Raw genomic sequence first — 26,152 nt, forward strand, 5'->3', positions numbered from 1 at the left:
ATATTAAGAAGTTGCTAACATCTGAACTAAATTGACTGAACAGTTTAGCTTCCATGTTACCCCGAAGAGTCAGCTACGCTGTTGGGGTTCTGGGTCTCAATAAGCAATCGCTGGAGCTCCCCAGAATAAAACTGCCATGATAAAGAGCTGTGAAACACTGCCAGTTGCTTTGTGACAGCAGGATATTAATGGAAATTGTTCCAAAAAAAAGGAAAATGAAACAAGCCTCTCTAATGCATTTGTGTTTCTGGCATGATCTCAGAGGAACTGAAGAATGAAGGATGTGGAATATTTCCAGCTGTCAACAATAAAAAAGAAAAGAAAGAAAAAGGAAGATATTTAGAAGAACTGGTGTGTGGTTGGAAATACAAGTGAAGAAATAAGTTTTGTGGCCATCTATATACTTCTAGATGACTATTGCCAGTGATTTGTATTATACAACTTTTTTCTGTAAATGATTTCGAAGAAATGTCTCTGCTCCCTGTGTAGATGGACTGGGCTTTAGTTGCTGACAGCACACTTTTAAAAGTTGGGTTTCCAGCCAGTCTCTCGAGTCTTTTCCTCAGATTAGTTTTCTAAGTACAGTCCCTCACCAGCACTTCTGCATTACTAGAACCACCAATTCTCCATCTCTTCATACACATCCGTCTCCATAATCTCATCATGTTTTCAAGCCAGTCTCAAATCGGAAACTCAGAGTCTTGGAAATTCCTCTTTTTCTTCAAGGTGCTCTGGTTTCCTCTGTGATCTCTTCTCCAGCTGCACGAAGGACTCACAAGTATAACTGACTGGCCTTACCACGTCTGCTAAGCTCATGGACTTTCGAAGAAATAGCTATTCTTTAACTGGTTTCTGCCTAGTGCCTGCTTCACACCACAAGGAGGCAAACTATTCATTGGTATCTAATTAAATTTTGCCACGTTTTTAGCTGAAAAGGGGGATGAGAGGAGAAGAGATTTGGAAAATGCAGAAACATCTAATTAAAACAATAATTATTTCATTTTTGAAATGTTGAATCATGTCATTTGGAAGATTTTTAAGCAAATATTTTCACCTTCCATTTTGAGGATTTGTGTCTGTTTGTTTGGTTTTTTAACGCACACTAAAAGAAAGTTAAACAAAAAGGTTGAAACTTAAAATGGAAAAAAATCCCAACCCACATTATGCTTTAGATTCAAGTAATTAATTTTCCTCTTCCTAACCAAATTTGCAACTTGAAAAAGTCCAAATAAAAATAAATGTGCTCAAACACTGTGTTTTGTTAGGCAGAACATTTCACACTTCATTACAGGTGTATTAATGGAGGAGTTAGCCTGGTGTTTAGTGTCCAAAATTCCCACTGATTCCAGTAGAAAAAGTGATTTTTAAATCAAAGACCAGGAAGGATGTTTCAAAATAACATGGTCATAAATCATTTCCTTAGGGAGCACTGAGACAAAATGCTGAACTTTTCTGTTGTTGAGCATGGAAGTTTGGGGGCACGGTAGCTCACTGTAAGCTTACCCTCTTTGGCAGGTATGAAAGATCTAGCAAGAGTCCCTCGCTTTTAGGAGTTTGGTATACGGAGGCTTCGATACACACACATTGCTTTTTATCATTTATAAAAGATCATTCTCATTTTCTACAGTGTTCTAGTTATTGCTCCTAAATTAAGAGAGCACCAAGGACAAGTAGTCCTCTCAAAACAATACAACTTCCACACTAAGTTGCCAATTCGCCTTCCTTTTGATTTACTGGGGGTTTTTCAGATCCCAGATACACTATCACTATAATCACAGATGCCATTATGTTTCTCCTTACATGTATGCAGTTATTTATTTATTTCACAAATCGTTAGACTTGACCTGAATAAAAGGAGCAAAAAGCTCAATTACTGAAAACCACAGTTGCAGCCCTGTGGTACCCAAGACAAATGCATTAAATCGAGAGGCGCTATTGGAAAGGAGCACCATCTAAGGCACTACCTTGGGGGGGGGAGGCAGGGACTGAAGGGGAGCTGAATGGCAAATAGCACCCTACGTAGATGGAAAAGGTCGCTGCCATAAAGCAACCTTGGGAAGCGGGAGCAAGTGCAGCATTGCTACAGGCTGGAAGAAAACGCAGAATCCAAACAAACGGAACAGAGCAAGAGATGCAATTTCGTTCATGTGTGAAAGCCACAGGCTGAGCTGTGGAAGCATTTGGGGAGCTGACAAAATGGAACAGGATTCCCTCTATGCCTTTCTGTCGAGATATCTGAAAAAGTAAGCGTTTACTCAGGCCAGTATTAACTTTTACAAACATTCAAAGTCCTCAGCTTTTCTGCGTAAGAAACGTTTGGTTTTTCTACACGGAAATGAAGAACATACACACAGCGTCTGGACTCAGCATAGGAAAGGAACAAAGGAAAAAAATGAAGTTTTCTGCTTAGAATTCTAATATCCCCCGTGCCTTCCAGTTTTCAAGCAAGGTACCAAGTCTAGGCACCCATTTTCTTGGCACAAGGGCACGGAGCAACACTATCTAGTCCTCAAGTTTCAAATGCATGACATTTACTGGTGATCTCAAACCTGCTGCTAGGAAACAAAAGAAGGATCGGTAATAAGAAAAACCAAGGCCTGACTGGCCACAGTAACTAAGTTAACAGCAGAATAACGCGCTGGAGCAAAGGAACCTTGGGAAGTTAGTACCACAGCTGCTTTGGTGTGCTGCTTTTATCGCTACAGAGGCTGCCAGCTTAACACATTTACAAACCTTACAGTAAAATGATGTAAAAGCAGCTAAGAAAAATCTCTGCAGCTCTCAAAACCATGGTGAGCTTAAGAAAAATACAGAAACAACAAAATTAGAACATTTTTGTAATGAATTATCATTTTTATTACCACAGAACCTTGTTTGAGATTTGTTTATCTATTAGGATTACGAATTCATAAATTAATAAATACAATGTTTCTGCAATATCTTAATATCTAGAATCACATCATCTGGTTTAAATTCAGGCATCTGCTGGCATTGTCAACATAAGCTCTACAGATTAGCCGCAGCAATAACATCGGTAACAGCTGCAGCAACATGGAGCAAGTACTTAAGAAAAAGTACACCCTTCGGTTTCAATGGGAAAGCATAGTTCAGGCTGTTCCCTCCATTTCTGATTTCAATCCAAAGCTCTAAAATTAGACCTAGTGCTCAAGAGATGCAACAGAATTAGAATGTGACTGGCCATTAAGGATTTAGAGAATTTAAGTACTAAAAACAAATTGGAAAAAACCCAATCTATTTAAAGACCTTGCTGCTAAACATACACACTATTTAAAACAATATGCATGGAAAGAGACTATTGCTTAAAACCTCAATGCTAGGAGCCAGTCTTCATAGCATAAACACTAGAAACCAACAGGTTTTAGTTTCTATTCAATCTTATCTACTGCAACAGAGGAATCTTTAGTGGACATTGTCACCCGCTGAAGAGAAGCCTTTGAGAAATACAGGGTGGTTTATGCTCTTCAGCTACAGTGAGCGTTAAGGAAAGAATTCTTCAAATTACCATTGCTTTCTTCTATTTCTGGGGCAGCTCATAAGAGCCATGGGTGCCGATGAGGTAGGAAAAAAGCCTATAGCACTCAAACTCTTAATAATAATAACAACAACATGAACAACAGCAACAACAACGGACCCAGAAACGAACCTATGTATTTTCCTATTCATATGGAAATAGAAATTAAAACTATAATCTTCAACTTGTTTTTTGCATTGTTGTAAAATGTCGTCAGAAAAAAATTGCTTATGGTATTCCAAATGCAAAAAAGAAAAAACCAACCCACAAACAAACAAAAAAACCAAACCAAAAACTTTCAAATTTTCTGCAAAATTAAAAATAAATATTGATGAAGCATCCTGTGCAAGTGTGTGGGCAAGACCTCTACCACCTGCAATCACAGTATATGAGCAAAACCCGCTTGATGATGCCATACTATGTGGATCAAGAAAGAATGCTCATGGACTTTGAGTCACCACAAGAAAGTTGCTTTGAATCTGAGAAGACTCAAATCTCACCATTTTAATAGTCCATACTGGAATAGTACATAACCTCTGAGAGTGTGGAACAAAGTGCTCTGTGCCTCCTGTTAGGGCTACAAAAGGAGCTACCACAAACCTACTCACTAAGTTTGGGCCAGCCTTGTACCATGTAAAGCATCTGTAGGTTCTTCAACACCTCTAAAAGGTACTAACTGCTGAAATAGTTACAGTGGATGTTTCTGAGCATTTCCATGGATGCAGACTTTACAGCCTCTCTGGGCAAACTATTCCAATGCTCGATCTTCCCTTCATGGTAAAAAAATTTTCTTCTTACATTTAAACTGAATTTTCTATATTTCAGCTTAAGCCCATTGCCTCTTGTTCTGTCAGTGGACACCTCTGAGAAGAGCCTTCCCTATCGGCATAAGATCCCCCTGAGGCTTTTCTTCTCCAGACTGAACCGTCCCAGCTCCCTCAGCCTCTCCTTCTCTATTAGATGCTCCAGTCCCTTGATAACTTTAGTGGCCCTCCACTGGACATGTTCCAGTAAGTCCACGTCTATTGCACTGAGGGGCCCAGCACTGGACCCAACACTCCAAACGTGTCTCGCCAGGGCTGAGCAGAGGAGAAGTGTCACCTCCCTGGACCCCAATGGCAGTGCTTACCTAATGCAGCCCAGGGTGCTGCTGCTGCCTTCGCCCCAGGGCACATGGCTGGGCTCATGGTCAATCTCTTGTCCCTCAAGATCACCAGGTCCACTCCGCATAGCTGCTTCCCAGCTGGTCAGCCCCAGCGTGTACTGGTACAGGGGGTTACTCCTCCCCAGGTGCAGGACTTTGCATTTCCCTCTGTTGAACTCCATGAGATTCCTGTCAGAATGTTTATTGCTCAGTATTGAGCCTGGTTAATTGTAGAATAGTTCCTCCAGCAACCCAGCAACTGGATATCATGCTGGGACAGCTATGCATGCCTAGGTTTCTTATCTACAGTTTAAACCCATGTCTTTCTGGCAACAAGATAAAGGTGCTACCTACTGAGCTATCCAAACTCTTTTATTTAGTCTCTTAAGTAAGCCAAAGTCAATCCTTTATGTGAAGGAAAAAAAAATGAGCTATGGATTCTAGACTTTATTGCTGCTACTTTATTTCCTATCATGTAAATTGGCAGATACAGAAACTACTTTCTCCATTCAGTAGGGGGTGACGCTTGATCATCTGAAAGAGATGTAATTATTTTTCTATAGGATTAATTTATTTCTTAAAGATTACTATCTTCTGGATGGGTTTGCATTATACACTAGAAACTGGAAATATCTGTTTATTTGATGCCAGAGTGTAGAGGGTTATAAAACATATGCTTCCAAGCACTCCCAGCAGAGGATCTCAAAGATGACCTCCAGCTATGGTGCATTAACAAAAGGTCTGGCTTCCTTCAGAAAAAAAGATTTTTACATACTGGATTAAACTGCAACAGGTAATATCTGTTGAACACAAGAGATCCTGGTAGATATTTATATCGAATATAATTAATATTTATATTTTTACATAATAAATTACTGCAAACTACGGTCCATAAGTATAAGGAGCCTTATTCTTTATTTCAACTCTAACTCACTAACAACACTAAACAACAACAATTTTTCCATTCAAGCAAACAGATTTTTCCATTCCCCTCTCCTTGCTGCCAATAACTGCTTGTTAAAAAAAAAAAAAAAAAAAAAATCAAAGCAAACCCTGTCTTCTAAGCGGCATCCAAACTACTCTGTGGGCAAATATTGTTACATTGAGCCAACTTTTTTGTATTATTGTCTCTGAGCCAAAGAGACACCTTAACACTGAAAAAACGGGCATGATCCCCCTTCCAGTTAAACTACAGGAACTTCTTGGGAATCATGACAATATCTAATGCACAGTTTAGAATTTTCCCAAAATAAAAATACTCCGAAACATTGTGCATCTACTTTCTCATTGTTAGAATGGATGGAGATGATGAATGTATCTAATTATGGATCCATTACCTCAAAAAACTATTGTGCAAGTAGCTATAACCTAGGTGTTTTACTAGGGTTGAAAAACTAACAAACAGTTTTCTGTTGGGATTCCAAAATTAGGTTTAATAGGAGTAAATCCTATATAAAAAAGTAAAGGCAAAGGTGCTGGCAACAAAAGCCCTTATTTTTTTTTTCTATGCAAGATTGAAAAGCAGCCTGTTCTATTGTGCTATGATTGAAGCCATTTAAATGGCATTCCAACAAGATGAGTCACATTGTATTACCAGAAAGAAAATACATACACAATGTATACAGGAAGAAGAAATGAACCTATTCTTACTGTTAGCTGTAAGAAACCATCCTAGAAAACGGTGTGACAGGAACTGACCTTCTTTTAAAAGGGGGAAAAAAAAAATCCCTAACTTTTCATGGATAAAAGGTCTCATCTCCTTCTAGAATATTTGTGTTTTTCAAAACACTATCAGCAGGTGCACCAGATTTCAAAAACCTCTTGTCCTTCATCACATATAATTGTGCTGCATATTATATTAAGAAATACAAGCAGAGGAATGTAAGTGATGGGAGTTCAATTAAACATAATATCTGTTGCATAGAAAATGACTCTGCAACTGAAATCAGGTTCTAATGAGAGAAAAAAGGAATACATTTTCACATATTTTTAATTACATAGAATTTCCTCAAACATGATTTTTAATAATATATTCCATTAGCTTAACATCATATTTAAAGAAAGTGCATTTTCTGATTTCATTTTAAGTCTGATTTTGAGCAATTATTGTGTCATTGTTCTGCAGTAGAAAGGTTGAATTCATTTACTGTGTGGTTATGCTAGTTATGATTGATGTCGCTTCTCCAAATGATAAACCAATCACCCCGATGATGTAATGCCATTTTAAGAGTGCTATAATCACATTTCTCTCAAATTGGAAGCCCTGATGAGTTCTAACAAAGATTTATTGTAGATTAAAGGCCTTCATAATATCAACAATAGATTGCTCATTTGATGGTAGATTTGATTAGGTAATTTTTTTAGGCAAATGAGTTTTCCAGCTGTATCAAGAACGGCTATTGTGAAGGGCAGAGGGCAGTGCATGTGGATGACTCTCACCTCATATCCAAGAAGACTAATCTTGAACTTGTTGAGGAGCTATCTTGTAATTGTAGAGGTTGAAGCAAGCATAAGTGTACAATCAGACAAACAAGAGGACACTTACTATATAATATATGAGAAGTACAAGACTTCTGCAAATATTTCATCTTCAGCATGTACTTTGAAGACTGTGATAGAAATGTTTAAAGAAGAACCTAGAAAGTGCTAGCAAATACTTATTAATGATCAAAGATTATCTGGAATCTAAGCCTTAAATATAAATATCTTCAAATCTTCCTTTTCAATCCAACCCCAAATTTAAACAATAGGTATAATTTTATTTACTCTCTCAAATGTCTGGATTTATGCTGCTAAGTTTCCATAGGAACTGAAACAGATTTTAAAAAATATTAAAAAAAATAATCAAATAATCATCTACCTTTCCATATCATGTAGATGGTAAAAGCTACTCTGAAAATCTTTGAAGAATAAGGATGAGCCACAAAGTGAGCTTTTCCAATTTAAGGTATATGTCACTATTTGTGGTATTTTCTTATAAACTCTCTCAAGGAAACATTGTGAGAACTACACAGCAAAAAAAAAAAAAAAAAAAAAAAAAGAAAAAATTGCTAGCAAATGCTTACTAGTTTCCAGAGGATTTACTAATTCCAGAAGAGCTCATGCTATAGAATGCTCGCAGTGGTGAGCAAACAATTATGCATGTGTCTATGATTAAAAAAACCCATAGTTCTTATACCCTGAAGACTAAAAGTCTTTATATATTTATTAAAAAAGGAAATGGAATATTTGGGGGAAAAATTTTTAAAATATAGAATGAACAAATCAGCCATTCATAAACAAATCAAAGCATATCTGAGTATGTTAAAAGGTTCCTTGGGTCAGTCTATAGTAACAAGTGTGAAACACAAAGCTTTTAAGATATAAGGAAAAAATGACTTTATTTAAAATGAAACAGAGCTCTTCAATCAAATTTTCAGATGTTATTTACTGCAACTTCCTTCATTTGCCTCCATAACAAAAGCCATGCTGGCTCACTCAGTCTCCAACAGCAGCTATAAATACCAAGTGTTCAAGGATCCTCCAAGTCTCTTTTTTTGGTTCACATTCCCTGACCTTGATTTTCTTCTACTTAGCAACCTTCATTGCGTCTCTCTCCCATTTACTTCTCCCATTCCCTTTTAAACCCTTATAAACTGTTTGATCCACCACATCCTTTAGACGATATTCTCCGCTTTGTTCTTTATTCCTTTCTTCAGCTGTCAACATTCACCTGTTCCTGAGCTCCAAGATGAAGCATGCACACCCCCAACAACTCACTCCTGATTGGTAGTGGTCCATCACTAACCAGGGAACCAGAGCTGCTTTTTCTATTAACATCACTTTATTTTTCACTGCCCTGAATTTCCTCTGCCATTTTATTGCCCTGTTACTTGGTCTCACAAAGTCCTTTTGTGATTCTTCATAGTTTGATCTCATCCTTAGCACCCTGCCATCAGTCACCTTTCTTACCCCACAGCTCACCCTCTTCTGAAAGTATCTTCATGTGCCATGGAAACTCATCAGGGAGCTCCAGCTTCTGCTTACCATTTCTCAAATAACAATTTACCATGCAGTAATCTTGCCTCTTACCCTATGTTAGTTTAGTTTCCTTAAAAGCACTTAGCGACAGATTTTGCTGAGGTCCTTTTGAAAGTACAAAGACCCTTCATCAACTAGATCACCCTTGTTCAGAAATGGCTGGCCCCTTCAAAGAACTCCTAACTGTTTCTAAGGCAAGACTACTCTTTACAGAAACTACACTGACTCATCAAGAATAGATCAGACGCTTTTCTTTTTTTTTTTTTTTTTTTTTCATTTCTATGGTTGCTATTGAGTTGCCCATTACAGATTTTGAGGTCTGCAGCTCCCCAGATCCTCCCAAACCTCTTAAAGCCCCGCCTGCCCCAACCTCATATCCTTTTTTCCACCCTCAAACCTCAAGTACCAAGGAAGTGTGCTCAATCTCTGAATTATTATTCATTTGGGTAATTATATTTTAACATACCTGAACGGATCATAAAGTTAAAAGATAACTCAGGATGGAAGGAACCCCAGGAGGTTCCTAGTCCAGCCTCCTGCCAAGCAAGGGCAGCTCTGAGGTCAGACCAAGTAGCTCAGGATTTTAACCAACCTGTTCTTGAAAACCTCCAAGGACAGAGACTGCACAGGCTCTCTGGACAACCTGTTTCAAACCAATGCTTAGGAAAAAGTTTTACCTTGTATCGACTCTGAATCTTATGCTTCAACTTCTACTCATTGGCTCATCGTCCCACCACGCACCACCAGCCACTGTGTTGTGTGATGTTTGCACCCACAGAGGCCAACAGTTCAGTTCCACACCACATGCTACCTCCGATACTGCTCAGATATGTAGTGGTACAAGAAAGAGCGACCTTGAGCAGACCATAAACTGCACGTAAGATATAAACGTATAGTGTTTAGTTAAATAGGCGGGAACTGCACAACAGTTATCTACGTTCAAAACAGAAAGCAAAAAAATGAGCTATAATAGCCTTCTTTTATTTTGCCTGTATTTCTAAAAAGGGATTGCATCTTCATTTCTCAATTTTCAGCTGTCAAAATGAAAAGTCAGCATCTGTTAATAAAATAAAAAAAATAAAAGAAACGAAAGAAAACCCTAACCACTACAGATTGTATGACTGACAGCAGAGTTGCAAATGTTTTAAAACAGTGGCCTGAAAGACAAGAATTAATTTGCTGAAAAATAGCAGTATCTTAGTTAAATGTGACATCGAGAGCATAGCATCAGACAGATTCTGAAACAAGAACAGACACAGAATGGCAGCAGCAACAAACATTTTCAGATACAGAACCTCCTCACCTACATGAGATGTTGGAGTAGCCTGTGCAGAACACACCACCACTGTGTGTACACCTCCCTTTTACAAGATGGATCAAGGAGCAGGAAACCTCTTTAAAAAATAAATCCCTCTGATGACAAGAATTCTATATTTTCTACACTACTTGCAACACTCCTAAAATGGAAAAGCTCTCTATAGCAAAATGAAGGAAAAACACACATGATGTACAGTGTTTCCAAATAAGTTTCCTTGAAGTAAAGCAGTGAAATTTTTGTTTGCCTCATTTCCATATATGCTCTCAATTTTGTGGTGAGGTAAGAACACGTTTGCACAAAAAATGCATAAACCCGGCACAAACACATCACAAACAAACTCCATATGTTTGCAATTTTCTTACCACTGCTGGAAGCCTGCTGTGGCCCTGAACACGCTCTTAGCAGATATGAATTAGGAGAGAACTCCTCGTCAGGATTGGTGTCCATGATTTGATGGGACGTGTTGCTGTCTAGCAATGGCATCTGGCAGCTAACTGGTGGAGGATTATGAGAACTGGGCAGCTGAGCAGATGGGAGAAGGCTAGACGAGGATGTAGGTGGAATGGGACGACCTGGGAAAGAGGACAGAGGGATCAAAGATCAGCAATGAGTGTAATGAAAAAAACCAAACAGCCAAGTAATTGCACTGTAACTGTCCATCGTTACACATGATTACTGCTGTGCAGAGCCACAGAATCTCTCCACTGGAACGAACTTGTCCCTTTGTATCATAGTCAAGGCATTGTGAGCGGCTATGTCGTGAACTCATTCCAAAAACCTCTCCGCAGCATCAGCCTGCAACTCATCAGGCAAACAGACGCTGGGTGAACGAGAGCGGCTGCCCACCCCTGGATGGGAAGCGGTCCGACTGGCGTGGGCACCCACCCACGCAGCAGCCACACGCCCAAAGGCCCCAAGCTGCAGGCTCAGATGCTGCAAAATGCAAGTGCATCGGCTACATATTGTACCAGAAGAGTTTTCACAGAAATAGGTTTTTTTGGCTAAATAAGACCAATGAGAAAGGGGACTGGAGTTACAGCACATGGCTGTAATCATCTCATAAAATAATGGTTGTGGTCTGATTTTTTTTTTTTTTAAACGAGTGAAACTGCTCCAGTACAGGAATCTATTAGAGGCATGTAACAAGAACTACATGAAGGCTACCTCCAAGCTAAGGTTCCTGCTGTATTGTTGTAGATCTTTCCAAAACTCACTGATGGATGTGACGGGAAGCATAGGGGACAGCAGGACTGAAAGGGAATTATTCCATTGGTAGAGATGGGCTAAGCTGGAATATGGGTTGGACACTCTAAGCTTTCCTGTCCTTTCCCTCTCATTTCTTTCTGCACTGGTGCTGTAGGGACAGAATTTTCTGCCTAGCTCACCAGACAGATTCCTTTCAGCTGAAACCCAATCCTGAATGCGTACGACACACCTCAACCCACCGTAACAACATTTTTTTTGTCAACTAAACTAGTGGTATCAAGTCAACAACAACCCCCCCACACACACACATTCATAGTTATTTATTTTTTGCTTTTGTGACCTTTCCTCTCCTAACTTTATATCAATCCATTCCATCCAATGCACACAGAGGAAGACAGGTTGTGGGTTTTCTTTCTGCACTGCCTATTAGAATATGGCCAGTTGTAGGGATGAGAGGAAGAGAAGCACGCATTCTGATCTCTGCAAGTTTATCTAGTGCACTGGAGAAATTGTTCATGAATAATTTATACATAGGAAAATATGACCTCTGTGATACTGCCAAAGTCTGTGAGGCAAAGAGATCTGCTGCATGCTGGCAACAAACGCTAAAATGCAGCAGAGCTACATCAAATGGTGCATCCAGATTTCCCTCATTCTTAAAGAAGCAGTAGCAGAGCAAATATGCACTGGCTTTCTCATCAGTTACATCTTCATTTTTGGCATCAAGACCCCCTCACTTTATATGAATTACACTAAGGTTTCCACCAGTAGGTAATCATCTAGAGTTACACATCAAATTCCAAAGGAGGGAGGGGAAAAAAAAAAAAAAATCAAAAACATGAAAACATTCCAGCCATTGCACATGAATTATATTTGGGGAGCAGCAATCAACCAAGGGTACCCGTAGAAAGTGAAAAAAACTTTCACTGCATGGTACCAGCAAATAGCATGAATACTTTTTTACTGTCAAAAAGTTTAAAATAAAATAAATACCTGGAGACAGGCAAGTGACTATTATGCTGATTTTTCATTATATCTTAAGCACTGAATAAATTGTTGATAAGACTAAAGGACCAAGTTATCATATGACAGAAATGGGTTTAAGCTCCTCCATAGTAACCCCCATCTACTGTCCTTTATGCTAGGGAAAATTCAATATGCATTGAATATTTCCATTGTAGACTTTCATTTATGAGGAAATAATTCTAATATTGATGACAGGAATAACACTGATTATGCTATTCTTATGAAATACTACAGTGGATATCCTAAACATTCAAAGGAAGTGATTGAGCAAAACCAGTTTCTAATTATTTCTTTGCGATGTGCTGGAAACAAGCAGAGAAGCTGAGGTTTGACACAGCTCAGGCAGGAATGTGACACTGTGCCCAGTGTGTGCATTTAATTTTCACATATTCTGGCTCTGCTCCAACATTAAGAAGTTAAAAGCAGCAGCTTATAAATTCAAAATCTGCATGTGCTGTATCATACGGAAATATTACTGTATTATAAAAATGTTGGATGTGTAAGGTGATGAAATGAAGGGCAAAAGATTCTGCCTTCTGTGTAAACTATACATCGTATTTCAGAGAAATTTAGGTACGTTTCTGCAGAATACATTTAGAGAAATGAAAAACCCAAGAATTCTTTTGCCAGGAAAGCTAATCACATTGTTACCTTCGTGAAATAATACAGCCCAAATCCCTGAAGACAAGGTAAAATGTCTAATTACTACAGCTCTGTTTGTAGCTTAGAGGAAACAGAAGGTATCAAGTTGTTAAAACGTTGCATTATTTTGGTGGGAAGTTGGCTCTTGAGGAAGGTTTGTCCATAAGCACATGTTAATTGAAATACATAGATGTCTGTGAGCCATAGAACCTATTGCCAATCTGTCCTATGTTTAGATTTCCTAATAAGCTGCCAAATTCGATTAAAGCTTTTCTTGTGGTTGGGGCATTCTTGATCTGTCAAGCTGATTTTTGGCACCTACTAAACATTAAACCTCCACTACAGCCTTTCCCTCCACAGTAGTGGGGCTCTAGCAGAGCTGCTTCTCTCTATATGGCTCTCCACCCCTACTCCTCGAAACATAGGAATACCTTAAGACACCCAACCTTGTGCAAAATTTGGTGGGAAGCGAGTTGAAAAACTACTGAAGAGGAACAGAAAGAGGTACTATTAAGCTTTGTTGCCTTAGGAAATTAATCTAAAGGTTAACTATCTGCAGTACCACAGTTGAGAGAACGGTTGTAAAACTACCAAAGAGAATTGAATGCATGCAGTTCGGCTATAAAGAGCGTGATAAATGCAATTTATTTGTTACTATATACTCTTAAGTTAGAAATAATGGGTTTGATTCATACCATTGAATACTAATATCTTGGTCAAATAAGTTCAATGTACTACTGTACCATTTAAAATAATAGACTAAGCTTTAAAGCTTCTACAAACCCGAGCCTCTTGCCAGACCCGTTCACATGTCTGCCAATATTTTAACAGTCATATTTTGAAATGCCCCATCTCTTGAAATGCTTCTGAATTCCCATCACTTCACAATGGGACTTGCAACACCCTACGGTACTATAAAGCATACTGTGATATATGGTAACATCAGGATTCTATTAGACTGCTGTTTTCAAAAGTTAAATCCATACTGTAAATAGGAGTTCGTACAATCTGCGTCTACTCTTCATATATTAATATGATAAAGCTTCTACAAATAAGATTTTTGTCTAGTTATGCACTGACAGAAACCCTGTGTAATGGATACTTACTTCTGTTGACAGCAATAACGTAATTGTGTAGCATACCCAAAGAGGCACAAACCAGATACAAATGCTAGAAAGGAAAACCAAAGTCTAAAAGCTGATATATCACAATTTCAACAGTAAAAGTTAATTTTAGTTTTTCTTCAGGTATTTGTTCATATGCACGTTCAGTATATACTCATGCATGGCAAACACCAATACAGAATTGCCTGAATACAGTATCTGTAAGGCATTTTTCAAAAAAAGCAAGCAGACAGATAGCTCTGGGCTTCCATGCCATGCGGCACCTCATTCTGCAAGGACTTTTTTTACCCTCTTATCACTTATATTCCCTTTTTTCCCCTAAGATTATATAGCAGGCAGCACAGACTTATTATTTCCATTTTTTTCTTTTTAACAGTCCCATCTTTCTTCATCAGCCCAGGAACTTTTATGAAACCATTCCTCAATTACTGCTAAGCTTTAAGTCCCTAAGGCTTAAAATCTGCCATAGAATCAACATTCAAAAATGGTGCCTCGCTCGAAGCTGGTAATGATGCCACAGCAGCACAACCATCTTCAGGAAGACACCCACAAAAGCCGGGCACGCAGGTCAGACATGGGTGCGAGGAATTCCTTTATTCTCCTTGTCAAGGACAGCTTCACAGCCAGGCGAAGGCTGAATAAGGCACGAGCTTACCAGCATAAACCTGCCATGTGTGGCCACGGTGTAACATGGCGACAGAGCAGACTGCCTCAAGCCCAGACACTCACAAAGCAGCTAAGAAGAGTTCTGTTCAGCTTAATCACAATAACACATTTGGGAAAGAGATACCCTGGTTGCTTTGCTGTTAGCCTAAAAGACCAAAACCCATCACCAGGGGAAAAAAAAAAAAAAAAAAGAAAAAAAAAAAAGGACTGCCTGCAATCACTTCTTGCATTAATATACATAAGGAAAAGAGACAATCAAAGACGAAAAGCAGGCTGCTTAGCAGTTACTGAAGGATTTTGTGATGCGCTTTCCATACTCCCCCTTCTTCCTCCTCCTGCAAAGGACTTACGGAGCTTTGTGAGTAAATAAAGCCCATGTGTGTGTGAAACCCCGGCCCCTACGTTCCACCATGGTGCATGGCGGGACGCAGGGAACAGACACGACAAAAATAACCAAAATTTAAGAATTTTGACACATGAGCAGTCACTGTGTAAATATGCATTACAAAAATACGTCTTGAAGAGCTGTTAAGTAACCTTTCATCTAACTGTATTATAGGATAGTACTACTACCTAACAACATATAAGAAACATAATTGTATGTATCATTTTATAAATATTTACATGTTTAAATAAATTTACCCACACACATATAGCTAGATACACATAATATCCAAAAAAGATTACTTTAAGAGGTCTAAAGGATCAATCCAGACTCCTTAAGCAACCATTATGCCATTAACTTTGTTGTGGGGAAGTTCACAACTTGATTGTTGCTATCCCACACTCCTAAGTTATCCACTTCAATATAAAAACTTATTTTGTTAAAAAAGATCTGAATCCCAGAGGTGGTAAATACAGATCTCAATGTACCTCCAGTGGAATTCTCAAGCTCTTCCCATCAGGAGAATTTCACTTCTAAGTTAGCACATGTGTAGCAAAAGTCTGTGTAAACTGCTCAACCCCACACGTTTTCAGCATGTCACACTGAGAATTTCATACACCTAAACAACATATCTTCATTGATGAATTATATTTATGAAGGCATCTTGCAATGCATAGAGGCTTCTATAAGCAAAGTCAAGTTTCCGTAGCTTTAAACAGCTGGTAATCTTCATAATCAAGAGGTTTTGATATGACTGTTTTGTACTTCTCTAAGTTAGGCAACCTGCTATTCATGAAGAAAATAAACATAAAAGATCTGTAATAACTCCAGTTAGTCACATGTATTACTATCAATAAAGTTGCTTATGTCTCTGTTCTACAGCTTTGGTCACAAGGACCAGGCCTCAAATAGAACAGACATACGCAAGCCAAAAACTCACGGTGCAAGCCTTGACACATTAGATTGCAGGAAGATGGGAAACTAAGATAACTGTGCTTGTTAAAACAACTGTTTGGAAGATGTCGTAGCACTCAAGCATTAATGCAGGAAGCCAGGGAAGTAAAAAGCGAAAGGAGATGAGTTGTTTCTACATAACTGATGGCATCATAACAGAAACCGTATAACACTTAATTGGCAATTAAGATTTTGACATTTACTGATTGAAGCTGATATTCATGTTACACCAATCCAAAGCATAAAACCCTATATAAAGCAATCCCATAAAATCACATTAGTGACTTTAAATGATGGACGGTATTGTCAGCGGCAGTTGCTGTGTTGCTCATATTTACTAAAATTATACAAGGAAGGCTATCTAGTAATGGCCTTGGCTGGACGTTAACTAGAGATGATGAAAGAGAAGGCTCGGATATCACCCTCCTTTTCGCCCTCACTTCAGGGAGCGGAGCGGGAAAGCCGACCAGAATCGATCCAGGGAAGAGATCCAGGGCGCCGCTGGCAGGGGGGGTGCCCCCCCCCCCCCCCCAGCACAGGCAGGCTGGCACGGCGCTCCCACGTCAGCCTAACTGAAGCCCCTCCATTGTCAGCAACGTTAAGTTCACTTTAAAGAGCGAAAAACGTTGCTAAACATGTCAGGAAACAACTCGATAACCTAAGATGCTTTTTTCTGCAGTGCAAAGCACTATAAATTAAGCAGGCGGCTGATGAAGGTGAAACTTTCCTGAGGTATATAGCACATTCAGCAGACTCTCCTATTCCTCCCCAGAATAATTGCTTTCTGCAGGAAAAAAAAACCCGTCCTTCAAATATTTGTGCAAAGCACATCTTGCCAATGGGCTGGGCACTCTCAAGGAGAGTCAGATTAAATAAAATTAGATATATATTGTCATAACTGGCATAAGGAATATAAATATTTTGTATTTGATAAAATTACTCCAGCTAACTGACAACAGGAAAAATCACCCATTTTCTCTATAGTAACAGCAGCTATTATTTGTGCAACTAAAATGGCATTTGTACTTCAGTGCACGGGGGGCCAGCGCACAGCCCCAGCAGGCAAAGCTCTTCGCAGGGGAGCGAGTCCTTCTCCCCCAGCGCTGAGCCGCCTGCACCGCCAGCTCTCAGGAGAAGGACAAGACACAGCACCTAACAGTTCCCTCATCTGCAAGCAGCAGGGCTAATTTATTTGTAGAGGACTCAGTTAACCCTTCACTCATCCAACTGCATTTCGAGCTGACAAGATGAAATAAAAGCCCAAAATGAAGTACTCAAGAAAAAAGAGGGAAAGAAAGCTGACAATGTGCAATCGTTTTCTTCAGCGTGAAGTTGCTTTCTGTTGCCTAAACTGTGGTGTTTTTTCTCTAAGGTAAACAAGCTTCAAAACAGCAAAAAAAAGAAAGATATAAATCAGGATTTGGATGACAGAGTTATCACGGAAGAAAGGTACTTCCAGTGCTTCTGAAGCTCCTATCTCTCCGAAAGCAACAAATGAACCAAACCAGCCAAGCTAAGAAAAGTGTTTTCACAGAGCCTATTTCACAAGAGTCGAAGGAGAAAAATGTACGGGGCTGATAGTGCTGCACAGACCTGTTTATTGACGGGTTTAGATATTTCTCTACATCAAAAAGGATAGTCAGAGCAGCCAGGGAAGGAGTTCATACCATCATATCATGGCACGGAAAGACAGAGAGTGGCTTTGAAACAATTAAAAGAGCATGCCAAAAGAGAGACCTAGGCACAGTAAGTCCTCAGCTGTGATTTACACACCAATGAGCCAGTGAAGACAAATCAATACTATGGGTTTGTATCTTTCCCATTTAGAAAATGAACACCCCCCTATGTGCCTTGCTTAGTTTTTTCAAAACTTTTATTGTACAGAAAAGCATAAAATCCGAGCAATAGCATGAATAGAGTGAAAATAATATAAGATAATAAGAATAACTATGTAACTACAGTATAGGCAAGAATATGCCCCAAAAGGCAATCCCTATCAATGCACGGGAAAGATTTGCATCTTTGGTGAGGAGCTCCTCTGCAGCAGCAGAGCAGAGCCCTGCACAGCACACAGAGAGCCCAGCTACGCCCTTCTCACCAACCCTTGGTAGATTCTGCTCTTCCAAGTAAGAAATGGTGGAGCCGTCTGTGGAGTGAGATGTCTATGGCTACAACTATGTCTTTGCGGACTGCACGTACCATGGGTTGGCTACTGCCCCCCCCGCTCCCCCCGGCCGCCTTTTTTTTTTCTTTTGGTGGATTTTTCATTTCCAGGTGGCTGAAATGTTGAAAGGCTCACATTGCCGTTGCCCAGAGCAGCAGGAGCCGAGCGTCAGTGCTGCTGAGGCACATCACATCAGCAACTCATGAAATCCTGTTGCATTCAGGGTGAGTGAAAACATTTACATTGGGAAGATCCCCCAAACCAATACAGAAACCAAACTTAGTCAAACCACACTTAGTCAAACCACATCCATTCCCTCCCCTCTCAAGCAGGCACTGGAACTCTTCTGTCAGCCAGACCCGGGTTCCTAGAGCCTTTCTGTGAAACACCAAAAACCAAATCAGCTCCAAGGGGACCAAAGACCTCAGGGAAAGGTGACTGAAGAAATGAACACACACCTGCCAAGATCTGTACCTCCTTTACAAAAATAGGAAACACCGTAACATAGGATGACCTGATACTGCATAAAATACAGTTTTGAAAGTCTTACATTCACGTTGTACAAGCGGAATAGTGCATTTCTTTAGAAAACGTAATCCTAGAAATCAAGATCTTACCTGTGCAGGTACAGCATTTTAATAATCTAGAAGTTACAATGTTGTTTAAATAAAATCATGCTAAAACACAAGGCTATTTCTTCTTAGGTACATGTTATAATTTATATTTACATTTCCAAGCAATCCTACGGGGAGCATGGGGGTAGCAGTAGAGATAAATCAAGAAAATCCTGAACAAAACAAATTAATCCTAGATTCTTCATGACAGTAACGCATAAAGTCTCATTGGTTTAGCACTGTTGTAGTTCTAGTTAAATTCTGCCAGCAGGACAAAAATTGTTTATAATGTATTAAATGTGATACAAAAAGAGAAAACTTTTTAAATGGCAACCAGTTTCTGTTACAAAAGAAAAAAGGAAAACATCCAACATAAAAATATATTCATATTTAATATGTTCCTCTTCCCTGTCCTCTGAAGCAGAACCATTTACTGCACACCCAGGAATACAGTGAGAAGTACAGATAATAGAAAAGGGACGAATGAAGAAGAACCAGCAAGTCCTGGTCTCTTTTGTTCCTGGTCTCTTTTGTTACAGATACATTCTACAAGCTTGTTCAAATTTTCTGATCTTCCTTAAAGCATTTGACCTCTGTATGTGCTGAATATTTCCTGAAGTACTGTGCATGTATAATTCCTGAATATGAAAATCACTGTACCAATGCAAGATACTATCATTACTAACATCTATGTAGAAGAATAAGACTAACTCAGAAATCAATCACTTCTGACTTTCAGTATTAAAGTTAAATTAATTTTCCTAAGTGATCCATCTACAAAATATCTCAGTTTTATGGAATTTGGGTATTAAAAATAAGTAGACAGTCATGACTTAAAAATTATCTAAACCAACTTGATACGTAAAGGAATAATTTGCTGCTGTCAAAAGCTAACGTCACTTAATTCTTGTCTTGTTAAATCATCTGATGCCCCTTTTTTAGTTAAGCAAAGATAAATAATAAAAACAATTTATAGCTAGAAGATGTTAGGGGTTTTGCAGCTGTTCAATGTCTTTTGGGCAGATTAGATTCTGTAATGAGAAGTTATAAGCCTCATTTTATAAAAGCTGTTGCTGTCTTGGGAAAAACATTGGTGAACAAGATTAGAAAACCCTTTTCCTTCATGAACCTATTACACTAGCAAGCTGATTACTTGGCATGTGTTTGATACCTTCATAGCTGGAAAACAGTAATTTGTTTCAATGATTTTTTCCCATCACTCAAAGTCAAAATGTCTTCTCGAATCTTACTGTACCTCTGATGTAGCTGGTAAAATCAGAGCAAGAAGAAACAGCTAAATCCACATGAGCATAACTCACATGAACTTGAATTAACTTCCCTAAAAAAGGTTCTACTGAACTAACTATAACTAACATTAAATTATAACAACTCATCAGCTGCCTGTTCCTTGTGGGACAAAAATAACATTCCAAGATTAGGAACGTATTTAGAAGAAACTTATTGGAACAGTCACAACCATCATCATACGTGACTGAAATTCCACCTTTACAGTAACTTTATAATATGTGCAGCTTTTAAAGATTGGGAAGAAAGAAAATGTCCTATTTATTAATCTTACCAGCTAAGCATTCATTGCAGGCAATTCCACTAATGAAAGGGTTGTAATTAGGCCCTTGGTAGATAATTACCTGACACCCTATGAAATCTACCTCCTCAGATAAATCTCCAAGTGTTTGATTTGATCTTTATTCCAGTGACACAGAGAGTTCAGACTATGCTGTGCCACAAACCCGTTTCCACTATCCAAACACCTCCTGTTTACCTTCACCTTATTTTATTGGAATTCTAAATACTGTTACACATCCACTCACGCCGTCTCTACCACATATCCTCCTGAATGATGTTGGCTTTATTTCTATTAGAGAAACTTATTTCCAGGAACATTGCAACACTTCATGATTCAAGTGCCTGGAGTCACTAATAGGTGGGAAAAATAACACTATCGGGAGCAAACATGAGAAAACTCCGATCTGTAATTATTTAACAAACTCTGTGAAAGTCATCCGTAGTTAGTACTAACTGGTGGGAGCTGGATCATGATTAGCGAGTTTGTGTTAACCCTTTGCAACCTACTGGAAAAAGCAGGTCTGATTTCTGGTGAGCAAAGGTGAAAGGAACACAAGGCTTCGCATGATCACTACTGTGTAAATGGCTAAATAATTTAAATAATATGCTTAAAATCTGCTCTACCATATAGTGCAGTGCCAGTGCTATATTCTGGCTAATTCTGTTTCAGGTTATTAAAGTCTACTTTTCTTAAGTCACACCTACACCTACAGTTTGAATATAGTGTTCCTATTTGCTTTCTAAATGTGTGTAGAAAGCATTTCTGAATTAGCGCTAAACATCTGCTGTGATACACTCCAGAGATGTTTGTCTTTTAGTGCTGGGAGACACTAAGGTGCACTAAGAAAGGTATCAATATGATGGGAATTCATCTTCCATTACTCTTGATACCCATACTTACATTTACATGATATTATCTTGATATTTACATGCTTTTTGCTTCAGCTGGTTTCTTCTCTCAAGATCCAATCTTGCACTTCGTACACAACCCGTTCTGACATTAGCAGAGGTTTTGGGTGTACGAGGAAACCAAAGGCCTGACTTTTCTGTCATCTGTGTCACTGGTGGGATTTTCCAAAGCACAAAAGCGCGTAAGCATTTAAATTCCCCTTGTCTTACTGCATCTTCAGGCAGCTAAGCATCCTTCTTTCTTAAACATATAATGAGTGCTACAAATGATTAAGGCTGTTATGATATTTTATACTGAACACTTGTGTGCCCTGACAAGAAGTTATGGGGCCCCATAGCAGATCCTGATTCCAGAATGAACATTCCACCATTTAACAGCAAACCACAGTGGAATCTCAGCTCCATATGAGTCAACAAAAATTGTATTTTTGCCTTCAGCACAGCCAGGATTTCACCCTAGAGTCCTAAAAAGCTTTCATACAGCAAGCAGCTCCCCCAACAGCTGGAATGCCAGGCTGCTGCTGTTCATTCAATTCAGGATGGTCCACTGCGCTCAGACCTAGAAATCCAGCTTGGAGCTAAACTGCAGTTCAAACTCAAAGAGGGAAACGAACTCCTGTCACTACCGCGGAGCTAGGCCTATTTAGCTCTTTAAAAATCTCTCTGATGTCCTCTGGTAGAGCTGACTATTCCCCGAAGACAACATGGAATACAGAAAGTATCCAAATACAGGATTAAGGACAACACTACCAAACCACTTGCAAATGAGCAATTTAAGTGCAGACAGACTTTTGTTAACTCCCAGCATTGAAAAAGGTTTGAAACATTTCTGCCTCTGTAAAGCTGATTTCCAGTTCAGAGTTTGGGAAGCAGACTCAAATAAAGAAACAGAATATAAATTATGGAAGTAAGGACAGTATCATCGACTGTTTGTGGGCCACTCCTTAACGGAACACTGGCATCTGCTCACTTTCCATACGTGAAAGCTGAAAAATGTTGATTTCTTAAGTGAGGTTTATGTCGAATTTCACTTTAAGTGAAAAGATTTAGCCAAAATAAAGCCTGAGTGGCAGATTGCAACACACCAGCTATCAGACCATTAGCAATTTTAGCACTGCTGTTTATTGCCATAATTAATGGCACTCTGGGAGAACAGTACAGCAAGTTAAAAAGATAAATTTCCTTTTAATGAAAAGAAATTGCAGACATGAAAGACTACTATATGGAAAAGTGAGCTTCACTCTGCAGTACTAGGAAAACCTGTAACCTGATTAAAAGGCATTTGCAAGCACCCAATTAGATAAGTTAAAAAGGTAAGAAGTCTTTTCAATATAGTTACAGTTAAATTTGCCAGAACGAAGGAATAAAGATACATGTTCTTCCCCTAAAACCAAACGGGCTTTGGTCCATGCCTTTTGGTAAAGCAAAAACCCCAATGAAAGTCAAACAGGCTACCAAACAGCTTTTTCAGTGAGCTATTCCGTATTTCAGCGTGAACTGTACCTTTAAAATAATGACAGTTTCTCTCATCTTTTTGATCTTAAAGCACTTTATAACTACAGCTCAGAAATACATGGACAGAGAAAAATTAAAGCAACTGAAGCTGAAATATGCTACTTAGGAATCCAAAGTTTGTTTACACCATTAGAAGGCACTCAAATATATATCCCCATAAATGACAAGGTCCCAGCAGCAAATTAACAGGAACAATTTTCCCATCTCAGGAGCTGTCAAGATGGGCTCTGTTAGCCAATTTATCTTACTCTAGCACATCTCTGGTGCTTGTCAATCAATATGTGAAACATTTGGTGCTGATTGCCATTTTTCTATCCACTTCCTTTTGCCTCTCGTACCAGGCAATTTACTGCAAGTCAATCAAGGTTGAAGCAGACCTTGTTTAAATAAAACACTGTTGAGTTCTTTTCACACCAACAATTTCAAAAACAGAATGAGCTGTAGCTTTTCACATTTACATTTATACTACTTTTTCTGTTTTTCCCAAATGCCATGCTCAAGCTATAAGTCATAACCGAACTGAGCCGAAGGCTTATGGAGAAAATAGTCAGGGAAGATGAACTGAGTATGACTGTATATGCTTTCACTGTGAAAAATTCAGCCTATCAATGGAGACAGAGAACATCAACAAGTACTTCAGTAATATGGGATTCTTTCTTTTTCATTCTTGCTTGAAGTCAGGTCTCCACACTTACCATAAAAGCAAATTCTAACTTGATTGAACTTCTTAACTCAGGATAATTATTTCAAATATTCATTTGCATTGCAATTTTAAGGTAAGAAGGAGATCAACTGCTACGTTTATAACTGCACGTCACAAATAAAAGTATGAAGAAAATCAATTCTCCCAGCTACAAACTGGGCACTGTGTTAAATACACTGACAGCTTCCCTCTCACATCCAGACAAACCGATCCCACCGCAACCCCTGGTCACAGCACATCTCACCGCCACCACCTCGGCATCGCCTGGAAGTAGGGAGGTGGAAAAATACTGCAGAAACAACTTCCTTTACAGTGTATATTACCTGATGTACAATTGAAACAACTTAGAATTATCATACATAAGTCTTAGCAAATAAAATTTTTAAAACTTTGCCTTCTTTCTGCACAGTAAGACTGGATTTCACAAACAAGACCTATGTAACCTTTCTACTGTGCACAATGCTATTGCAGTTTTCAGGTTCACCACGGGTTGCAAAGTTAACCACATGATCACTTACAACAGCGGACCAGAACACTACTGCCTTCTGGGTTCAAATGGCAATTAAATACGTGATGCAGGCATTTATATGCTACAGCTGTATAGAGTGACAATTTATTCAGTTTAATCTCGTTATTTATTAGATCCACAAACACTAAATCCAATCATATGCAACAGCAACAAAAGAAAATGCAAGTCAGGTCAACCCCTGAGAACCCACAAATAATCATCTCGTAAGAGAAACAGTATACACTCCTTAAGTAACAAAGAGATAAGAGAATGGCTATGTCTCCAGTTGTTACTGTTCTTATTAGTAAGATTATCCATTCCTCCCCTCTTTAATTTTAAATGATGCAAAGGGTGTCAGACATCCCCCCCAGCTCAATGGCATATATGCATTATTTTATATAAGTGTTATATATATGCTAGAAAATAAATCACTATATTTGTGCTAGAAAATTAATAGCTTTTGAAAGAGACAAAAAATTATCAGTTCCTTCTGCGGTCAACAATTTGCATCTATCATAAAAGTATAAAAAGAACTTAGATTATTAAAAATGATGCCTGACGTAAAGGTCTCAAATTTGCCTGTAGTTAACACCTTGTAAAATTCCATGACAGCAACGTCCCTGCTCATTTGCTAGTACTTTAATATGAGGCTTAATATCTTCTCTGTCCATAGGATACATGATAAAATCCATAACAAACCTGTAACGGCGTCAAAGACTGACTGAGAAATAAAGCAAGCATATTATAAGGCATATACAATCACCAGTCCTATCCTGTGCAGCAGTTAAAAATCCTTGCAGCGATCGTTTTGGCCAACATAACACATGACAACTCAAATGGGTCGTATTTCCCTATCTTTTGGGTAAAGAATGTACAAGTTTAATTATAAACGAAGAAATGTTCAACATTTCAGAACATTAGTCTCCTAAGCAGCAAAAACTTCTTGCTGTTTATCCTCACTAGAGGTGAGGCTGTCCCCAATTTAAGGATCTTCCCCCCGCGGCTGCTGCAAATGATAGAAAAAAGCCCCATATAACGTATGAAAGTTAGGTGTAGACCACAGGTGTGGGTATTATATAAAGACACAGTACACATTATATAAACACAAGGATATGTGTATGCACACTAGGGTATGAGGTGTCCTAACCCCCTGACCCTGTCAAGAGCTGACCTTTAAGTTACCCTCACAAGAAATTTCTCATTACTTATCAGAAGGAAGATCTATGTTTTACTTTATATCGATGTCAATAAGAAAAAAACAAAACAAAAACTCAGCAAGACAGAGGTAAGAAAAAGTTACATCCTGCAAGGCAAACCAGTTAGCCTGATCCATGCAAATATGACCTAAGTCTATGCTTCGGGAACGATAGCTGGTAGCCCACAATAAAAATTACCACAAAGGTAGTAGAACAGTTCCAGACTCCTGGTTTAGGCTTAACTCATGACAAAAGATAATGGGTGATTTTCTTGCCTAGTCTTCAAAAAGACGCCTCCCACACTAAAGCACGAAGAACCACACTTACATAACATTTATTTTATCATTTTCAATTATAGGAGAACGCTTACGTATGAAGAAATTTTCCATTCATTCCACCTCACGTATCTAAAACATCCCTGAAGAAAAAAGATGTCATTTTAATCCTCAGAAAGCTCTGGGCTTATTCAAATCCAAACTTTGCCGCTGGCCAAGGCACGTGTGGTATTTTTACAGTCCTCTCAGCCCCGTGGATGTTACTAAGAGCTTGCAGAAAGCTCACATCTGGAATGCAGGTTTACAGCTGGGCTCTGACAGTGTTTCGGAAAGGCATTTCCTCCAAAACAAAAACAAACACAACAAATAAAGCCCCTTACACCTTCTTCTGAACTGTCTCTCTTTGCTCATAGCAAAGATTGTCTTTCCTTTGCTAACACGTTTTTCCCAAGTTACACCAATTTCTTGGTATATACTTTCTTATTATGAACATGAAAGGGAATATAAAATGTTTCTGCCATAGAAAGAAGTAATAAATGATGGATGAAATTATCTGATAGCTGAATGCTCTAAAGAAACTTAGGTCAAAACGGTTAGAAGGCTGTCCCCTTCCTGCCCGCCCCCATCTCCGGGTTCTCTGTCTCCCCAATTTTTTCAGGCTTTC

General features: G+C 38.8%; 1 protein-coding gene across 2 annotated transcripts in view; it reads right to left on the reverse strand.

Annotated features, from left to right (window-relative positions):
* Positions 1-26,152, reverse strand: part of TENM2 (teneurin transmembrane protein 2) — a 538,424-nt gene that overhangs the window by 233,937 nt on the left and 278,335 nt on the right. For both annotated transcript variants that reach the window (XM_009641606.2, XM_035897048.1), the window contains one exon: positions 10,377-10,586. In XM_009641606.2, coding sequence (XP_009639901.1) covers positions 10,377-10,586 — 210 coding nt within the window. The remainder of the gene's footprint in view (positions 1-10,376; positions 10,587-26,152) is intronic.

Source organism: Egretta garzetta, unplaced genomic scaffold (assembly GCF_000687185.1).
Source record: "Egretta garzetta isolate BGI_Z169 unplaced genomic scaffold, ASM68718v1 scaffold97, whole genome shotgun sequence".
Classification (NCBI taxonomy): Eukaryota; Metazoa; Chordata; class Aves; order Pelecaniformes; family Ardeidae; genus Egretta; species Egretta garzetta.